Here is a 19,526-nt window from a genome sequence, read left to right on the forward strand (position 1 = left end):
AAGTTTCTTCCGGTGTCTTGGTCAACATTCCCTCAAATAAAACTGGCTGTTGCAATTGTTGGTTGGCCAATAGGAAATGTGATACCAAGTTTTATCATTCACATTTTGAAAAGAAAATATTCTAAGCAAGAATGAAAACTTATGTATTTGTCGTTTTCTTTGGTCAATCGTGTGTCTGACATGTGCGAAACCCATCACCATACCTAAAAAATTTTTGGTCAGCTGGGTGTCTGACATATTCGGAAAATCATCACCATGCTTAAGAGTATCCAATCCATACTGAGAATTCTATATGTGTATGCCATCTACATGTGGAAAACAGTTACCAGATATTTAGACTTTACCCTTGTGTTAGTTGCTAGTTTCACTGAGTGAAGATGATTTTTTGCTGAATTTTTAAAGGATTTCTTAATTAAGAAATCTAGAAGTCCATGATGCCAACTTACAGGAATGCGGCATTAATTACATTTATGTTCAGAGCAGGGTTCTCTTAAATCAGAGTGACATTTGAGACATCAAGCTTTTAATGTTAGAAATACACAGGAACTGGTTAAAGTCGGTAAATATAAAGTTAAAATATACAGGTCAGAGACAATAGAGATGAAGAAATTTATTTCAAAATCCCAATAGGTGAGCTGAGAACTTACAGGACCAGTCACCCAAAGACAGGATTAAACTGTGGATGACTTTTTTGGTGCCTTTTTTCCATCAGCTGCATTTCAGTGAAACCCTGGAGAATTTCCACAAAAAGGAGTCAACGATAGTTTTGTGCCTTCCTATAAAAAATGTTACTGTAGTGTTAAAGTCATCTTTCTTAAATAATAAATAATATTAATAATAATCCTTGCATTTGATATAGAGCTTTTCATGTCTGCTCGACATCTCAAAGCGCTTCACAGAATAGACTGTAAAGTGAATTGACTGTATATTTGTGGGCGAATCGCAGCAGCCAATTGCGCACAACAGTGTCCCACAAACAGTCGTAGATTGAAAATGACCAATTTATTATTGTTTTTTGTTTTGGAGGGATTGGAGTAAGCTGGCTCATCAGGTTTGAGTCTTTCCTGAGAGCATTGCACAGAGATGGCTTCAGTAGCCACCACAGTTGAAGCTCACTGCCCGATCGCTTCTGCCTGCCACCAACCGTTGGTTCTTCTTCCCTGGCAGGAGGTCCTTCTTCCAAGGGTAGAGGACTTCTGTGAGGTCTATCTGAGGGAAGACGTGCGACAGCCGAGCTTTCATCAGCTCCCTTTCCAACATGGCAGTCCTGAAACGTTCTACGTTGAGCTCCTTGCAGAGCTGTGCTGCTGATTTTTCCATTGTTCTGCGAAGTGTGAGGTGAAGGCATCTCAGTTGGATTTGGATGAACCGTCAACTTCAGTAGACCGCACAATTCATGTGACAACTGCAAAGGTATTGTGGGAAGGTTGCCTTTTCTGATGTAATGCCAGGCCATGTAAAAGCCAATAAAAGTGCATTTGCAGACTTTTGTCAGGACTGTACTCATCTTCTGTAACCAGCAACCCATGCTACTGCTTCCCGTCTCACTATTTCTTAAGTGAGTCCAGTATGTTAGCCTTTCCTTCCCAATTCAGCTATCGATTATCTCTTGCAAAAAAAAATCATGTTGTGTTTCCTGGCATTGTGCTTTGCAACTTTAAAATGTGCTACTGCTACTGCTTCCCGTCTCACTATTTCTTAAGTGAGTCCAGTATGTTAACCTTTCCTTCCCAATTCAGCTATCGATTATCTCTTGCAAAAAAAATCATGTTGTGTTTCCTGGCATTGTGCTTTGCAACTTTAAAATGTTGACCTCTTTTTTTACCGCTTTGGTTGTATGTGAAGTTATTGTACTGAATTTATACACTCAAACCCATTTAGCATGTTATAAACCTCTCTGAAGTTCACCTTATAGATGTCTCATTTCAAGGATGAAAAGTCCTAGTTTATCTTGTAGATAATAAATAATGTGTAGCACAAATCCTATATTTGGAATGATTTTGAAATTTCGCTCCTATGTCTGAACCGAAAACAGTGTCACATAATCAGTATTGTCAAGGACAAGTTTCAGAAAAGATGCTTATCGCATGCTTAACAGCAGAATGGTAAATGTTCATACTGTAGTTCTTGCTTGATTATCTTTGGGGTGGGGGGTGGGGAAAGAAATATCTGTGGAAAAACTTCTGCAGAAAAGTTAGTGATGTCCTTGGTGAGGTGGGTTTTAAAAGGTCGATGGGAGCAGTAGGTTTAATGGGTTGACTGGCCCTCACCCCTTCCATGCTTTCATATGTACTTCTGATTCTCAAAGGTAATCTAGCAAAAACTCCAGACCATCCCCACACCTCCACAGGCTTGGTTTTCTTCCCTTCGTAGATAACATACTCTCCACATTTTTCGAGGCTGAAATGGTACAAAAGAAATTAGTGTATTTTAGAGTATTTGATCATCTGAGTCTGTACCTGTCTCTTATTTCCAATGTTGTTCTCATGCAGGTAGATATCCAATTCTTTTTGAAAGCATGCCATTGAAAACACAGCAATATTTCACATATCTGTGAATAAATTTGAATTCTTTCATTGGCTTTTTAATCCAGAATATGGACAAACTGTGCCAATAGATTTTAATGGAGATAAATGGATACGATACAAAATGGAACATTACCAATTTTGGAGAATGGAAAACATTTGGTGTGATTATAGATCAGTCAATGAACATTTCCAGTCAATGAAAAGCTCCCGTCAACAAAGTTGATCAACTAATAGATTGTTTCTCAAAGCCAATTGACTATAAGCCAAGAGTAAATTATTCTAGCCTTGAATGGATCACTGGTAAGGCCATATTTAGGAAATGCTGCATAATTTTAGATATCAAACTTATAAAGGATATTAAGGCATTGCAGAAGATTCTGAGAAGAGCAACAAGCAAGATTCTGAGATTCAGCCCATTAAATTATGAGAGGCTCGAGAAGTTTAACCTGGTTTATGTGGAAATAAGATTGAGCGCCAGTATTTAACATGATGACAGGCAAAGATATTATTATTATAAAATGATGATGTGAGAAGACTAGAATTTATATCCAGACTAGATTACATAACTCTGCTCACAGGATTACCTGCCTCTACCCTTCACACGTTGCAATCTATCCAAAATTCTGCAGCTCATGTGCTTTGCAACACTAGGTGGGCGAGCCTATCACCCCCCCCCCATTCTTGCCCAACTCCGCTGGCTCCCCATCCCCCATTAGACTGAGTTCAAGATCCTCCTCCTGACCTTTAAATTCCTCTCTGGTCTTGCCCCACCCTCCCTCAGTGACCTTGTTAAACCCTACAAACCCGGGTGTTCTCTCCACATTGCCAGCATCGGCCTACTTCATGACACCTGCCCCACCCACCCATTGTCGGTGGTTGTGTTTTCAGAGTACCTCTCTGAAACTCCATTGTGAAATCCCCTAAACTTGCCCCTTCCCGCACTTCATTCAAGGTCCGCCTCAAGACCTTCCTCTGTGCCTCTGCTTTTTTTCATCTTTCACCCCTCAGTCGCTCACTCTCCACCGCCCACCCCCAACTTGGGCACAAACCTAAACTGTCCAGCTCTTTGGAATGTCCTCCTGACAAAAAACGTGCTATACAAATGTACATTTGTAAAAAATATGTTTCCCCCCCCCCCCCACAGAATAGCGCATTGAGAAGGGACCCAATCAAAACAGTTTCTGTTCCATTAATGCACTGTGTTTAAAAACAAACTGAATAAGAATATTCTTGAACTGTGTTGGGTCTAAAAAGTGTTATTTGTAACAGGAATTGCAATAATAACCATAATAATAATTTATTAATTTGATCCTATAAAATCCAGAATGATTCCAAAAACTTCAGATCTTGGACGTGCTTTGAATCTGTTATGAACCAATGGAATTTTAATCTATAATGATTATTGGTTTCAGGTCTGAATATCCCTGCAGCTTTGGTACAAAGGTTTGCTTCATAGGATATTTTATACTACAGTAGATTTATATCAAATCCAAAGCAGGATCTGAATGCTACTTTATAGGTTAACAGCCGAGCAAAGTAGGAATCCTATATTTAGATTCAGATCTAGAGATCTTCTTTGCCAAATAGTGGTCTAAAAATAATTTTAGTGTAAAACATTAAAGTTAAAAAGCCATTCTATCAGCTAGGAATCCCCAATCCCTACATTTTAAAAATATGGTGGGCAATTTGATGAAGAGAAGCCTGAGGGAGGAACCATTCTCCCAAAGTTCCATCATAAACTTGTTTAAAAATCCATATTTAAAAATATGCTACTTTAATTCTAACTTTTGAATATTCCTTAATTATTTATGGTAATGATTAAGAAAAGCAATGTTGGCAGTTTTGACCCCAGGGTCTGTATACAAGCAAGCTTCTTCAGTTCTCCAAAAATGTGCCATCTCATGCAAGGTTATAAGAATAGTGTTGAGCCCTGGCAACACAGCAAAAAAGGAAAAGCGTGGCATGATACAAAGCAGGGCTCAGAGGTTGCTTCTGGAGTCACTAGGCTCATCTCAAGTCAGCATTCAAGCCCCAGAAACAAAAACAGCCACTTTATTGCCCATAAATATTGGAGTTTTTTGGGGGGTCAGCCAGGTGTCTGACACATGCGGAAACCCTTCACCACATGCTTAAAAATATCCCAAATATTTGTAAGCGATAAACAATCTCCATTTAAAACTATGTGACTCTGCTGGTAAAGGAAATACCGTTGCCTGCTGGTAAGTCTACCTTGATTATCTATTAGTGAAGTACTTATTATTCTGTTGATACTGCACACTTGCATCAATTTCTTCCTACCCATACTCAAAAACTCAATTCCATTTTAATTACAGATTGCAATTTTGAAAGATTAAAGTCCTGCAGCATATCCAGATCTTACTACGTTTGTATCTGACACATGTGCTGCAGGTTGGTCATTAAATCTGACTGTGTAAGTTAACTGATGAGTCAGCGATAGAGTGCGCGCACTGGCCAAGCATAGAGAGAGGGAGAGAGAGAGAGAGAAATCCTAGGTGTTTAGGCACTCGACATTGTACAGAGTTCTGAGAATGGAATCGGCCAACCAGGAAGAGAAGATTGTAGTTTAGATACTTTAGATCAGGAGTGGGCAAAATACGTCCCACGGGCCATATCCGGCCCGCCAAATGATTCTATCCAGCCCGTCATTGTGTCTAGCAATAGAAAAAAATGATAGTTCGTTCAGTCCCAGAAAGTCGCACAAATTTTGCATTTGAATCTGACCAGGAACATCAGCCAATCACACTGCTTAGTTGTGCGCACGCTCCCTTAAATGTTGAATCAGGCTGACGTCAGAAACGTACGGATCGGCAAATTTTCAAACACGCACGGGCGACAACCGCGGCTATACTTTTCACTGAAGAGGACGTTAATTCGAAATGAGTTTAGCAAAGCAGCGGAAAGTGGACGCTGAAGGCCGAATATTCAACAAAGAATGAACTTCTAAATTTTTTTTACCAGTGTGGGTGAAAAATAAAACAAATAAAATAAATAAAATAAAAATAAATTAAAAAATAAAATAAAGAAAGAAAATAAAAACAGTGTGCCGTTACAACATAAAGTAAGCAATTTTGCATGTTTTTCACTGGCACTCGATGAGAGTTGTGATGTCAAAGACACAGCCCAGTTGATAATTTTTATTCTAGGTATCACCAAACATTTTGAGCTCACAGAAGAATCGGCATCAATGCAGTCAATGAAAGATATGACAACTGGAGAAGTCTTTTTGGAGGCAGTAAACAAGTGTATCTTAAAATTAGGAGTGGAGTGGAAAAAATTGGTGAATGTGACCACTAATGGAAGCCCGAATCTGACAGGCAAAAATGTTGGGTTACTGAAAAGAATTCAAGATCAAGTCAAAGAAACAAATCCAGAACAGAATATTGTTTTTCTACACTGCATTATCCACCAAGAGGTTCTCTGTAAGAGTGTTCTAAAATTAAGCAGTGTCGTGGACACAGTTACGAAAGTGGTCAACTACATTCGAGCAAGAGGATTAAACCACAGGCTCAAACTCTGCTTGAGGAATTGGAATCCGAGCACACAGATGCTCTGTATCACATGAATATAAGATGGCTTAGTTTAGGAAAGATTTTGAAAAGAGTGTGGGAACTGAGAACAGAGATTGATTTATTTTTGGACATGAAACAAAAAGATTCGTATTTCCCACAGCTGAATGATGCGAATTGGCTCCCTGATTTCGCATTTGCCGTTGATATCATGGGCCACATGAATTAACTGAATTCAAAACTGCAACGGAAGAGGGCTTTTGTGCACGCAGTGTCAAGTCATTTATGTGCACGCAATGTCAAGTCATTTATGTGCACGCAGTGTCAAGTCATTTATGACAAAATTATTTATTTCATCACATCAGATAGGAAACAGGCTGTTCGCCCACTTTCCAACTTTGCAGCAGATTACTGTTTGCGATCAAAACCTTAAAAAGTATACTTCGTCACTACTTGACTTACACACCGAATCTTCTCGCCAATTAAATTATTTTAAATTAGTGTCCTCGGTTTACTGACCCACCCGCCAGTGGAAATAGTTTCTCCTTGTTCACCCTATCAAATCCCCTTGTAATTATGAAAACTTCTATTAAGTCTCCTCTTAACCTTCTCTGCTCCAAGGAGAATAATCCTCGCTTCTCTAGCCTCTCCTGATAACTGGAGTCCCTCATTCCTGGTACCATCCTGGTAAATCTCCTTTGCACCCTCTCCAATGCATCGACATCCTTCCTAAAGTGAGGTGCCCAGAACTGGACACAGTACTCCAGCTGAGGCCTAACCAGTGTTTTATAAAGGTTCATAACTTCCTGACTTTTGTATTCTATGCCCCTATTTATAAACCCTAGTATCCCGTATGCATTTTTTAACAGCTTTATCTACCTGTCCTGCCACCTTCACAGATTTACTTATCTGAACCCCAGGTCTCTCTGTTCTTTCTCCCCCTTTAAGATTGTACCATCAACTTATATTGCCTCTCCTCATTCTTCCTCCAAACATGCATCACTTTGCATTTCTCCACGTTAAACTTCATCTGCCACGTGTCTGCCCATTTTACCAGTCAGTCTGTGTCCTCTTGCAGTCTGCTCCTATCCTCCTCAATGTTTACTACTTTTCCTAACTCATCATCTGCAAACTTGGAAGTTGTACTCCCTATACCCAAGTCCATGTCATTGATATAGATCAAAAAGAGCAGTGGTCCCAATACCGACCCGTGGGGGACACCACTGCACACTTCCCTCCAGTCAGAAAAAAACAACCTCCAATACAATGGGCCTAATTATCTTCTGTGCTTTAAATTTCTATGGTTCTAATGCAAGGTTGAAAATCTATCAGGTGGGGTAGGCATATGAGCTGTTGACTGAGGGAGGGCAGCAAGGGATGGAGTGTGAGCTGTCAGTCTGCCATGTGTGAGGTAAACTTTAGATAAGCAGATGGGTAGGGCATGAGTTACCAGTTCAAATAAACACAGTTAGAGAAGGTGCAGTTGTGTGATGGATGTCAAAGACTATTGTATTGTATGGTCCAACTGGGACTGGCTGCCTTCTCTAGTGATTCCTATAGGTGTGTGCGATTTCTTTTTATTGTTTTAGCAACTTAATACAATGGCTGCAGACGGCTGCACAGTGCACAAGAGGAAACCCAGAGTTAATCTTCAAGCAGACGGCAAACGTCGTAGGAATGCAAAATATCAATTTGAGAAGTGAAGCCAACGACATGAAAGCTGAGAAAAATACAGCTGAAATGGGGGCTATTAAAAATGTAATAAGTGCAAAAGCTGTTCCCGACTCTCCAGCAAACGCCGACGTTCTCGTTAAACTCAGGCAACGAGGGCTGTGTGTTTGTGTGTGTGTGTGTGTGTGTGTGTGGCGAGAAATGAACCAGGGGGCAGACAAGGACAGAGCAAACAACTGGAAGAGATGAAAGCAGAGGAGCAAGTTCACAGCGTGAAACAAACAGCCCGTGAAGGCAGGAGCCGAAAAAGTACACGTTTATTCACAACATTTATTTGCTGAGGCGCTGCAGCTCACCCCCCCTGACCATGGCCATGACCATCCCCGGCTATTTTAAGTGGGAGCGCTTCATTTCAGTGCCCAGATTTACTGCGATGCTTTTTTTTGGGGGGGGAAAAAAAAATCATGCATATTAAACCTGCACTCGTGCAGGGCGTTACCGACCCCCCCCCCCCCCCGTCTAACACTCGGCTGTTGTTATTTGCGATTGCTCTGAAACAGAGGAAACTTTTACCTGGAGGGTTGCTACTGAGACCAATTCTTTGTTGAGGAGCAAATACTGAGCTGTTGCACGTACCGGATGAGAAAAGAGTCTGCGGTGCAAACATAGCTGTTGGTATCACCAGGATCGCCTCCCTCCCTCCCTCCCTCCCCACACCATCCCGTCTCTATCTCGAGCAGCCAGACGTGAGCCAGTGACCCCCCTCCTCCTCCTCCACCCCCTCCCCACCTCCTCCTCCTCCTGTAGCTGCTCCAGTCCGCTGTCCTGTCAATCTGCGGCTGCCTCTGGGCTGGGGCTGAGGCTGAGTGCAACCCGATTGGCTGTGAGGGAGGGAGGGGGGGGCGGGATCCGGACGGCTGGAGGTGTCATTGGGCAGAGCCGGTGTCAATCAAGCGACGGCGAGCTTTGTTCTTCCCCAGTGAGTGTGTGTGGGGAGGAGAGCACTGGGCAGTCCAGTCCAGGCTCAGCTCAGCCCAGTCCAGGCTCAGCTCAGCTCAGCCCAGGCTCAGACTGCAACCTCCCTCACACACACACACACACACACACAACCCTCTCACTTATTGCACGGGTTGGGAGGGAAAGCCGACTCTCTCTTGACTTCACGCGCGCAGGATATATTTTTTTTCCCCCCCCCCCTTCTTTTTCTTTTTTTTTCCCCCCCAAAAAAAAGCAATGCGCCTCACCCGAAAATGCTGTGCCCTGTGCACCATAAGCATCTTAGTCATTTTCTTTAAAACAAAGGACTTAACAAGAACGGAGCACCAGCAGTCGGAACTGGGGTAATGTACATCATTCTCGTGTTAAAGAATTAAGCAAAAGTCACCAGACTTGCAATGTATAAACACGCAAATTGTCATTTTTTTAAAATATATTTTTTTAAATGAACCCCAACCCCCCAATGCCTGCAATTGTTTTGGTAGATTTGGGCTTTAGTTTTTGTTTTGAGTGACAGTTCTAATTCTTGATGCACAGCGATATTTCTTTTTGTTCCTCGCCGTCTGTTGTGAAAAGAGTTGTGTGCTTTTTTTTTGTGTGGGTGTGTGTGAGTGTGATGTGTGCGGTGTGTGTGTGTGAGTGTGAGTGAGTGTGTGAGTGTGAGTGAGTGTGAGTGAGTGTGGTGTGTGAGTGTGTGGTGTGAGTGTGTGGTGTGTGAGTGAGTGGTGTGTAGTGTGAGTGAGTGTGTGAGTGAGTGTGGTGTGTGAGTGAGTGTGTGGTGTGAGTGAGTGTGTGAGTGAGTGTGTGGTGTGTGAGTGAGTGTATGGTGTGAGTGAGTGTGTGAGTGTGTGGTGTGTGTGAGTTAGTGAGTGTGTGGTGTGTGTGAGTGAGTGAGTGTGTGGAGTGTGAGTGAGTGAGTGTGTGGTGTGAGTGTGAGTGAGTGGGTGTGTGAGTGTGTGGTGTGAGTGAGTGTGAGGACGTTTGCAATGTGCATCGTCGAGAAGTGCTGCTCCTTATTGTATTGTGTTGGGCTGAGGAAGGGTCTGGACCGGCGTCTTAGCGAAAGTCTTTGGGTTAGAAGAGGAGAGGAGGGGTCGGTGGAAGGAAAATATACCGTTTGGGTGGAAGTGGATCAGTGAGTGAGTCGACTCAAAACCATCTCCACCTCAGTCTCTCTTCCCATTTCCCCCCAACACCCCACACACACGCGAAACGAGCAATAATAGTTGTGTGTGTGTGTGTGTGAGGAGGCAGTGAAAAGCATTGAGACTCACACTGGTGCCACTGCCTGCAAATGGCCAACTTTGAAATGAGTATGTCCTGTGTTCAGTCCCTGCCCTCCCCTGCCCTGCCTTCCCCTGCCCTGCCCTGCCCTGCCTTCCCGTGCCCTGCCTTCCCCTGCCCTCCCCTGCCCTGCCCTGCCTTCCCCTGCCCTCCCCTGCCCTGCCTTCCCCTGCCCTGCCCTGCCCTCCCCTGCCCTGCCTTCCCCTGCCCTCCCCTGCCTTCCCCTGCCCTGCCTTCCCCTGCCCTGCCCTGCCTTCCCCTGCCCTGCCTTCCCCTGCCCTCCCCTGCCCTGCCTTCCCCTGCCCTGCCTTCCCCTGCCCTGCCCTCCCCTGCCCTGCCCTCCCCTGTCCTCCCCTGCCCTGCCCTGCCCTCCCCTGCCCTGCCTTGCCTTGCCCTGCCCTCCCCTGCCCTGCCTTCCCCTCCCATCCCCTGCCCTGCCCTGCCTTCCCCTCCCATCCCCTGCCTGCCCTCCCCTGCCCTGCCTTCCCCTCCCATCCCCTGCCCTGCCTTCCCCTGCCCTCCCCTCCCTGCTCAGGACCTCTGTGCAGACACCAGCCACAGGGTCCTGAGCAGGGAGGGGAGGGGAGGGCAGGGCCAGTGTTTGCAGTGTGTGGTGTGGCTTTGTCACCTCCAGGCACAACAACAAACCAAACTAAACTAAACTGACTAACTTAACGGCTCTGACTCGCCTCAGATCCTCTGTGAGGATGCAGCAGTGTAAATGTGCCATGTAGTAGCCCGTCCACCGACTGAGAGAGAGAGAGAGAGAGAGAGAGAGTTGGGGGGAGGGAGAGAGAGAGAGCATCTGCTGTTAACAGTCTTGGTGCGTTTTCCAGCTCCTGTGCTCACCCATCCTTTTTTTGTCCGTCTTCTTGATCTTATTTGGACCCTCTCTCTCCCCCCCCCCCCCCCAGTGCAGATTAGTGAATGTGGCATCTTATAGTTTCACCAACTTGTCCACTAAGTGAGTGCCCCGCTCTCTGATGGGCAAGATGTTAAATTCCCCTTCATTATTGGTTGGTACCTTTTTTTTTAAAAGAAAGTCTTAGGGGGAGAGAGAGAGAGAGAGCAACAACAACAAGAAAACTTGCCACCCCCCCCCCCCACCTCCTTCCTTCCTTCCTTCCTTTAAAAAAGGAATCGGGACGATCTGAAGCCAGAGCGATGCTCAAACACTGGATCACAAGTGTAATGATCGCTAAAAGGTCCGAGATGATACCAAACACTGACTGCCGCTTGATGGGGGAGCTGTGGTGAAGGCAAGAACCCCAGGCTGCCAGCAATGCCTTGCTTTTACACGGCATATGCTTTTGTGTGTAGATGTATACGTGCAGATACATGTACAGAGCAAGCCACGTCTCATGTGCTGCAAACAGGAAAACAAGATCTAGGTGACGAGCGAAACGGGGTCAGTCGCCAAACACTAGAACATGATTATTATTATTATTCATTATTATTAAACACTGGAACACACAGAAGTTTCGTCCATCGATCGGTTGCGAGCAAAGCTGATCAATTGGTTATGATTGACAATGTACCTTTTGGGCAAAAAAGATGCTCGTTTAGTTTGATTGTTGCATTTGCATAATTTGGGCTTCTTTGCATGTTGCACATTTTTTGTCGTGACTTACTTTTTTAAAAAAAATACAACCCCAAATAATCTTAATTGTTTCAGGGATGGAGAAACGAGTCCAACCAGGCTGATGGTTAATAGTTCCAATAAAGTGAATAGAAAGGATGTTCGCCCGATCTTCAAACACTCTGTGGAGGGCTGGAAAAGCAATTTATCCCTGGTTATTAAAATAAGGTAATTTTACAGTTCAAAATATTATTTGGGACAAAATAATCTGCTTTTAGCAGATGTTGAAAATCAGAATGTGCATTATATAAGCCTCCACCATAATAGAACAATATATATTGCTTTTTGGGGTTTAAAGAAATTAATTCTGAATTGTTCTCTGAAAAATTCAGTGGGGTGTGAACAACAAATAGGATTTGTTTTATTTCACTGAGAAATAGAACATGCTTCATTATAGTTTCCAGCTGTAAACATAACTGGTAAAGGCTGCTGGTTGCTATATAAAATGGTATTTTTCAGCAGTTTATCACTCCACAATCACTCAATAAAACTCACTCACTCAACAAAACTCAGTAAAGGTAACTTTGGTGTCAGCATGACCTTAGGAGTTTGATAAGTTATCATTTACTTATTTCTCAAACTGGCACCAGTTGTTGTTCAGAGTTGAAAATAAATAAGACGCCAGAGAGAGATGGAGAGATTCTGCTTGGGGTATCAGTTGCTTGCAATAAATCCTTCATATTGCTGTCATTTTTCCAATCGGCATATAATCCTCCTTCCTTCCGCCGCAGAGAAAATACCTGACCTGAAGCGGAACATTTCACATTTTAGGAACTAGTGTGATGTGTAATATTGGGTAGCATGAGTAGTGATGATGGGATGTGTTTAATTGACCTTGGGTATTCTTCAAATAGTTCATATTAATACAGGAGTGTCCATAGGGCTGTGAAACCTCTTTATACTTTTGCTGCCTCTGTGAAACAATTTAGCAATTAAAACAAACTAAATTGTAGATGTGGTAATGTAGCAGGTGGCTGCCTGGTTATGAGTCACTTGGCTTGTTAAACCACTTGGAGACAAGAGTTCAGGGATATAATGGAGATAGAGGTATAATTGTAATAAGGCTTGCAGTCAAATCCCAGTGTAAATTGCTACTCACAATTTTTGCAAGTTTTCAACTGAAATTAAAATGCAGTGAACTGGATAATAATGTTACTAAAAATAAAGAGAATATCTCAGACCCACCTCCTCAACCTTCAGTACAAAAGCCAAACTTAATAATGGGCTGCAGAGGGATTTGCAAACCCAGAGAATCTATTTTGGAGACCTGTAGTTCAATGGTTAGAGCACTCGCTTTGCAAGCGGGAGACCTGGGTTTAGTTCCCAGCAGGGTGAAACCGTGGGCAAGTTTCCTTACTCCACACGTCTGATAATAATCCCTCAAGAAAATAAAACAATAATAAATTGGTCACTTCAAACCACAACTGTTTGTGGGACACTGCTGTGCGCAATTGGCTGCTGCGTTTTGCCCACAAATATACAGTCAATTCACTTTACAGTCTATTCTGTGATACGCTTTGAGACGTCTAGAAGACGTGAAAAGCGCTATATCAAATGCAAGGATTATTATTATTATTTTGCTTCTGAAAGGCAGAAATTATTTCTTGATCCCCAAAATTGATTCACTGCCTTAAATTTACTGAAGTGTATCTGTTATTGTTTATTGTGACATAGATAACATGCTTATTTTCTTGGATAATTATTTTCCTATTATTACGATGCATTGTTTCCATTTCTATTTGATAAAGCCATGTGACATCGAATATCGATTTTATAGCACAGGAGTTGGAGGAATATTGAGTTTGTGAGATAGAATCTGAAAATATAGCGAATCTAGGATAGAGGACACATGGTGTCTGAAATTCTACCTGACTTTCGCCTACAAGATTACTTTATTTTAAAATTTTAAGAATTACATTAAATTTGGGAAAATTCTTTAATTTGGTCTAAATTCAAAAGCAGTTTTTTTTTACCCTTTCTTAAAATAAACCATCTTAAAATTGAGACTGAATTCCAAAATTTTCTTCAATTCTGTACGATCTTAAATTTTAAGATAAAATGGATTTACAGGTTTATTGGCCTGTAACAGACACTTCCTAGACAGTGGGTAAGATCTACCAGCACCAGTCTGTACAGATACACTAAACACAAAGGATAAGGTCCACAGCAATGGCCTGTATATAGAGAGCGGGAAGAGCCACAGCTCTGACCTATTAATTGTTCCTTTCATCATATTGTATGACAGACATTCCCCAGGCATTGGGGAAGAGTCACAACATTGACCTGTACAGACGTTCTCCAGACATCGGGGTAGATTAATGGTCAGAAATAAACATGACCATTCATAACTTCCAAACAACTGAGCAAGTGCAATGTAATCAGATAAAATTCTGTAGGGCTCTGATTTGAGAACAGCTCTGTAATGTAAAGGCAGGTAACACTTAGTGTCTCTGTGTTTTCTGAAGTGAAACAATGTTAGAATTACAATGGGTTACATTTATATAGCACCTTTCATGTAAAAGAAGTGTCTTGAAACGCTTTACAAAATTAAGATGAATTATTAACAAAGTGAATGAATGCTATTATGGAGGCAAACGTGGCACCTAAGTTGGACAGGCAATTTAATATCAATAATAATTTGATAAGTGAACCATTAATTAGAATTGGAAGTGAATTTGGATAAGAAAGGAATAAAAGATGACATGCTGTAACCTAGTTTAAAAAAAAATCCACTTTTCTTTGAAATAGCACCAAGCCGTACAGATTTAGAATTTGAAGGCTGAAATCCCATTTGGCTGGAATTAGTTGGGCAACAGTTTGGATGTTGCAATTGGAGAAATTGGAGATTTTCTCTCAGAGAAAATCAGCCAGTATTCCAGCTTCTGTTCACTACTAAGTGGGCTCTACCGGAATGTATGTTTGTGTGGATATTGGGTGCAAAGAGAATTGGGCTCAACTGTGATGTCTCCTCTCCCATGGGCAAATAGTCTGCCAGTGCTCACCATGCTGGCTGAGAATGAGGAATGGCTGTTTGCATGAAGAACCAGAAGGTGGCCAACAGCTGTTGAACCACACAAACAGAAACCAGTGCCCTGGGGGAAGTTTAAAAGGAGGAAAGGGTGAAGATTGGCAGAAAAAATGTGATTTGGGGAATTATTCAAGCGCTGCAGGAGGTGGAAGAGCAGAATCTCACTATCCCACCGACTCATGCCCAACAATTTGCTTTATTCTTTGAATGCTATTAATTTCTTGGCTTCAATAAAATTCAAAATGATCTGTAACTGCAACTATTGGATAACTAGTACTCTGGGGCACATTTGAAAAGACCGGTGTATCAGAACAAAGTATTACACTATTGACATTAGAAAGATTCTTGCATGAAAGACAAGAAAATGTGGTCTGAGCATTTCCACAATTGTGAAAGAACTCCCATAACAGTTGCTGCAGTTAATACAGTATCATGTGTTTATTTAGACAAGGTGGATAAATAAGGATTAGGATTTACATTAATATTTTCAGTCTAGATTCTGTACTGATTTTCTCAAAACATTGAAATAAGCACATAACAAAAATGTCATATTGTAGTCATTTAGTGAGGGATGATGAAGTGCTAAAAACATATATATCATATCGTGCCTAAAATGTAACTGTCATGTATTTTGCTAAAGCAATTTATGTTTAAGACTAATTGGCTCAAAATGTGCTTAACACATAAGGAGTTTCTTGGGATTAAAGAACACCTTGTATTCTGACTAGTGCAGTGCTGAAGGGATAGTTAAGAGGGTCAATTTTGATTTTGTTGTATTTAGCTGAGCAATCCTGCTAACAGCAGAAGGCCACCTGGGGTTTTGAGAATGAAAACAATGACATTTATTTCCTTTAAATATTGTTCCCCTCCCTAGAAGGCAGTGGTAACATTGTTAAGGAAATGTCTCTTTGCCTGCGCTCCCAATATTGAGGGCCATTGCAACAAGGAAAGGTATTGAAGATTTCAGTTGCAGTTCACAAGCATTTGTTTACCAGTGAGGATTTAGAGGAAATGGTTGTGCCAGGAGATACTGTCTACCACAATAAGTGCCTGCAAATAGGAACATCCTGTCATGAGCCTTATTATTAACACGTCACACAAAAGCACAGAACAGTAGTAACAATCCTGATTCTCATAGCTCCAGATGACACATGCGTGTTTTTCAGAATTAGCAAGAATAACTGAAGGGAGAAAATGTAATAGACTAAATATAAAGAGCTGTAGGATGGATACACCTCATTTCTCTCTTCAGTTTTCTCCCCTCTTGTGAAGCCAATGGGTGACTCCTCCTGGAATTAGTTTTACAAGTACCGTCAGTTCTCCCATATCTCATTTTTTTCCTTCCATGGTGTGGGGACACGCAGGCTTGTCATAATAACCCACTACTGCCTCTATTTCGGCACGGACCAGGGACTGAATTTGCAACCTTAATATATATTAATATTATAATGAGATTATTATTATAAGATTATAATAATAATCATTGTTTTTGACATAATCTCATATTATATTGTTGAGATGTTTGAAAACCCTTCACAGGATATTTTCAGAATATTACTATAGTGAATGTGTATTGGTTTGCGAATACGGTGGCTAATTTATATTCAGTTGAAACAAATGGAAGAAGAGTTTGTTATAAGGAAATAAAGTGGTTCATTTAATTTATTTTTAATTGAGTATTAATGAAGGTTATGACATGTAGTGGAGTGTAGTTTAATACTCTCCATATAAGCTGAATCTCTCCTGTCTCCAGTTGTGGTCCTCAGTCAGGTTGAAAATACCCTCAGGGCTGGATTGAGTCTTAAATTCATGCAGCATCTCTGCCCTAAACGATATTTCTTTCATGAGCTATTCATGGAGCCAGTGTGAATAGTACATCAAATGAAACTTTTTTTTAGATAAAATATCTTGTAAATTGTCTGCCAGCCTATGCTTCAGATGAGACCTCCATCCTCCCAACTGAATGTTCAACTGAGGTCCTGCTGCAGTGACGCATGTGGATGCTAAGGATCCCAAAGTATTATTTTGCAGAAGAGCAGGGAATTCTCCCAGTGTCCTAACATATTATTTCCTGATCCTAATTCACCGAATGAAAAATTCCATCAGGGTAAGATATACTCCATTTATGTAGAATTTCATTCCACAATTGTTTGTCGGACACTGCATAATTGGCTGCCATGTTTTGCCCACAAAATATATAGTCAATTTCCTTTACAGTATATTCTGTGAAGTGCTTTGAGGTTTCTCAATGACGTCATAAGGCGCTATATCAAGTGCAAAGATTCTTCTTTTTATTATTTCAGGGTGTCCAGAATTTTTGCAAATTCTTAAATACAGTCTTAATTTTGAAGTCAGGTTTTCTGTTGTCTCTACGACTTACAGAAAACCAGCTTCAAAATGAAGCCTGTATTTAAGAGTTTGCCAAATGCTTGGGTGGTCTGAAATGTTAAATACTGAGATGGAATTTCTCCCCAAAACATTGTTGTTAGTGGGATTTTGCTGGTCCCGTTTGGTTGCTATGTTAGCCTACATAACGAATCATGGCATTTCAACGTTACTTATTGTGTGAAGCATATTGAGGAACTTCAATGCGAACAAGCAAGATATCAAATGATCAAGTGCAATTTTTAAAAATAATAATTATTCAACAGCACAATTAATTGAAAAAACAGGCATGCCTTATGGTGCCTGTGAGATCTGTGACCTTCTTTACCTTCACAACATAGTTTAGATTTAATCCACCGATATTTTCAAGCACGGACTGTTTCAAAAAAGTCTGCATGCTGAAAATTATTCATCTTTCAACACCCGTATATCAAAATTACAGAGAGCCAGAAAGCAGAGCATTTGCAAGTAACAAAACTGAGTCTCTATGACTGGTGCTGTGAATAAGAGAGTAAAGCTCCATTCACTCTTCCAAAGTCCATCAGAATTTCTCTGAAAGAGGTCTCTGTTTTCTAGAAAGCCAGGTACACTGCAGAGTCTGTATCAGTTCTATGTGCTGTTTTGTGTTCAACTTCGTACAACAAAAATAATTTGCTGAAAAGCTATGAAATTCCACCTCGGCGTAGATTTACTCTGTTTACACAGCATTTTAGAAGATCAAGACTCTGGCAAATTCTTAAATACAGCTTTAATTTTGAAGCTGGCTTACTATAAGTTCTTATAGAAAAACAACCTCAAAGTTAAGCCTCAATTCTACAATTTGCCAGTTTCTGGAAGCAGCTAAAGTGCTCCATAAATAAATTTAATTAGAGTAACTCTAGACCAAGGTAAAATTTTTCCCCAATGATTGTGCAATACCAAGTACAATTGAACCCTATTATAAGGTTCATCGAATGGTAACCCACCTTATAATGGGGTGTGATCACTGATCTAAGCTTCCTTCTTTCACACAACATGCAGAAGCGACATAGGTACTAACCTGATGTTCCAAAAGTCAGCCACGTTTTAGTGCAGGGAAACCTGACCGACACTCAAGTGAATGTTGGGTCCACAGAGCACCCATCTTATAACCTGGGCCAATAGAAAAATGAGGAGATATTTACCAAATATTGCGGGGCATTTGTGTGTACAGATGTGTAGCAGAGGAGGGCATTTGTAGCGTTTTCCACGAGAAAAAGTGCAGCCGCACTTTTCGATTGGCCCAGCTTATATGTTATTAGGGCGGGTCTTATAATGTGGTTTTACACTTATTTTAACATCTGTGAACAGCTGAAAATTGTACTGAGTCTTCACTTCTGCTAAAATATAGACAACATTTAATCATAAATTACTAGAGCACTTGGCTAGATTTAACGGTATTCAGAGCCCAATGCAAAACCAACAGTATAAATCTACATTGCTGATTTACATTGCTCTACTGCAGGCAGAATACATTCCCATAGTATCAGGCAATGGTAATGTACTTAACATAACATGTAACTTAACATGAAATAATTTGAATAGTACAGCACTGACCAAGAATGTGTTGCAGGAGGTCAGTGTAGGCTGGAAATATGTAACATAATGTAAGGTTAACTCTATTTTGTATAAGTGTAGTTACTTGTCCAATTAGATTCTGCAAAAAAAATCTATGGTATAAAAGAAAATAAAGAGGTGGTCAGTTTTCAATGTAATCCACTGTTATAGGATGCACAGGACAAGAAAGCACTGCTGAGATTCTTCTGCCCAGTTCCAAAGTTAAAAAATTCTTGGAATACGGTAGGGAATGCAGTAACATACTTCTTAAAAAAGTGTCAAGGACACCATTTGCGAACTAATGATACAGTGGAATAGGGAATGATTGGATAAAAATTCAACTTGGCTCTGGCTTTACTTTAACATAACAACAACAACAACTTGGATTTATATAGTGGCCTCCATGCCGGACGGCGTCTCAGAGCGCTTTACAGTTTAGGATCCCGGGGATGAGCCAGGGGGAGGGGGAGGAAGGTGACCAAAGGCGCGGTTGAAAAGAAAGGTCTTCAGCAGAGACCTGAAAATGGGAAGAGAGGGAGCGAGGCGAAGGAGTGAGGAAGGCAGTTCCAGAGCCTCGGGGCATAGTGGCTGAAGGCACGGCAGCCGAGGGTGGAGTGGAGGACTCGGGGTACAAGGAGGAGGCCAGACCCGGAGGAACAAAGTGCTGAGGAGAGAGGAGGTCGGAGAGGTAGGGGGGTGCAGAGGAGTGCAGGGACTTGAGGATAAGGATCTTGAAATCGAACATCTCCGTGTTCAAGGTTTTTCGATTTCTAAACACGATGTTCAGTTTTGAAGCCGGTTTTCTGTAAGTTCGTACCCGCTTCAACAACTGAAATCAACAATTTGCCAAGTACTACACTCTAAAATACTACATTAATAAAATAAATCTATAC

General features: G+C 41.5%; 1 protein-coding gene across 4 annotated transcripts in view; it reads left to right on the forward strand.

Moving 5' to 3' along the window:
• Window positions 1–8,959: 8,959 nt before the first annotated feature.
• Window positions 8,960–19,526, forward strand: part of st8sia4 (ST8 alpha-N-acetyl-neuraminide alpha-2,8-sialyltransferase 4) — a 39,839-nt gene continuing 29,272 nt past the window's right edge. For 2 of the 4 annotated variants that reach the window (XM_007893115.2, XM_007893116.2), the window contains exons 1-2: window positions 8,960–9,066; window positions 11,682–11,813. In XM_007893115.2, coding sequence (XP_007891306.1) covers window positions 8,960–9,066; window positions 11,682–11,813 — 239 coding nt within the window. Of the gene's footprint in view, window positions 9,067–9,649; window positions 9,862–10,012; window positions 10,036–11,681; window positions 11,814–19,526 lie in introns of those variants that run through there. The other 2 variants (XM_042334130.1, XM_042334135.1) reach the window with 2 other exon arrangements.

This window comes from Callorhinchus milii, unplaced genomic scaffold (genome assembly GCF_018977255.1).
Source record: "Callorhinchus milii isolate IMCB2004 unplaced genomic scaffold, IMCB_Cmil_1.0 Scaffold1, whole genome shotgun sequence".
NCBI lineage: Eukaryota > Metazoa > Chordata > Chondrichthyes > Chimaeriformes > Callorhinchidae > Callorhinchus > Callorhinchus milii.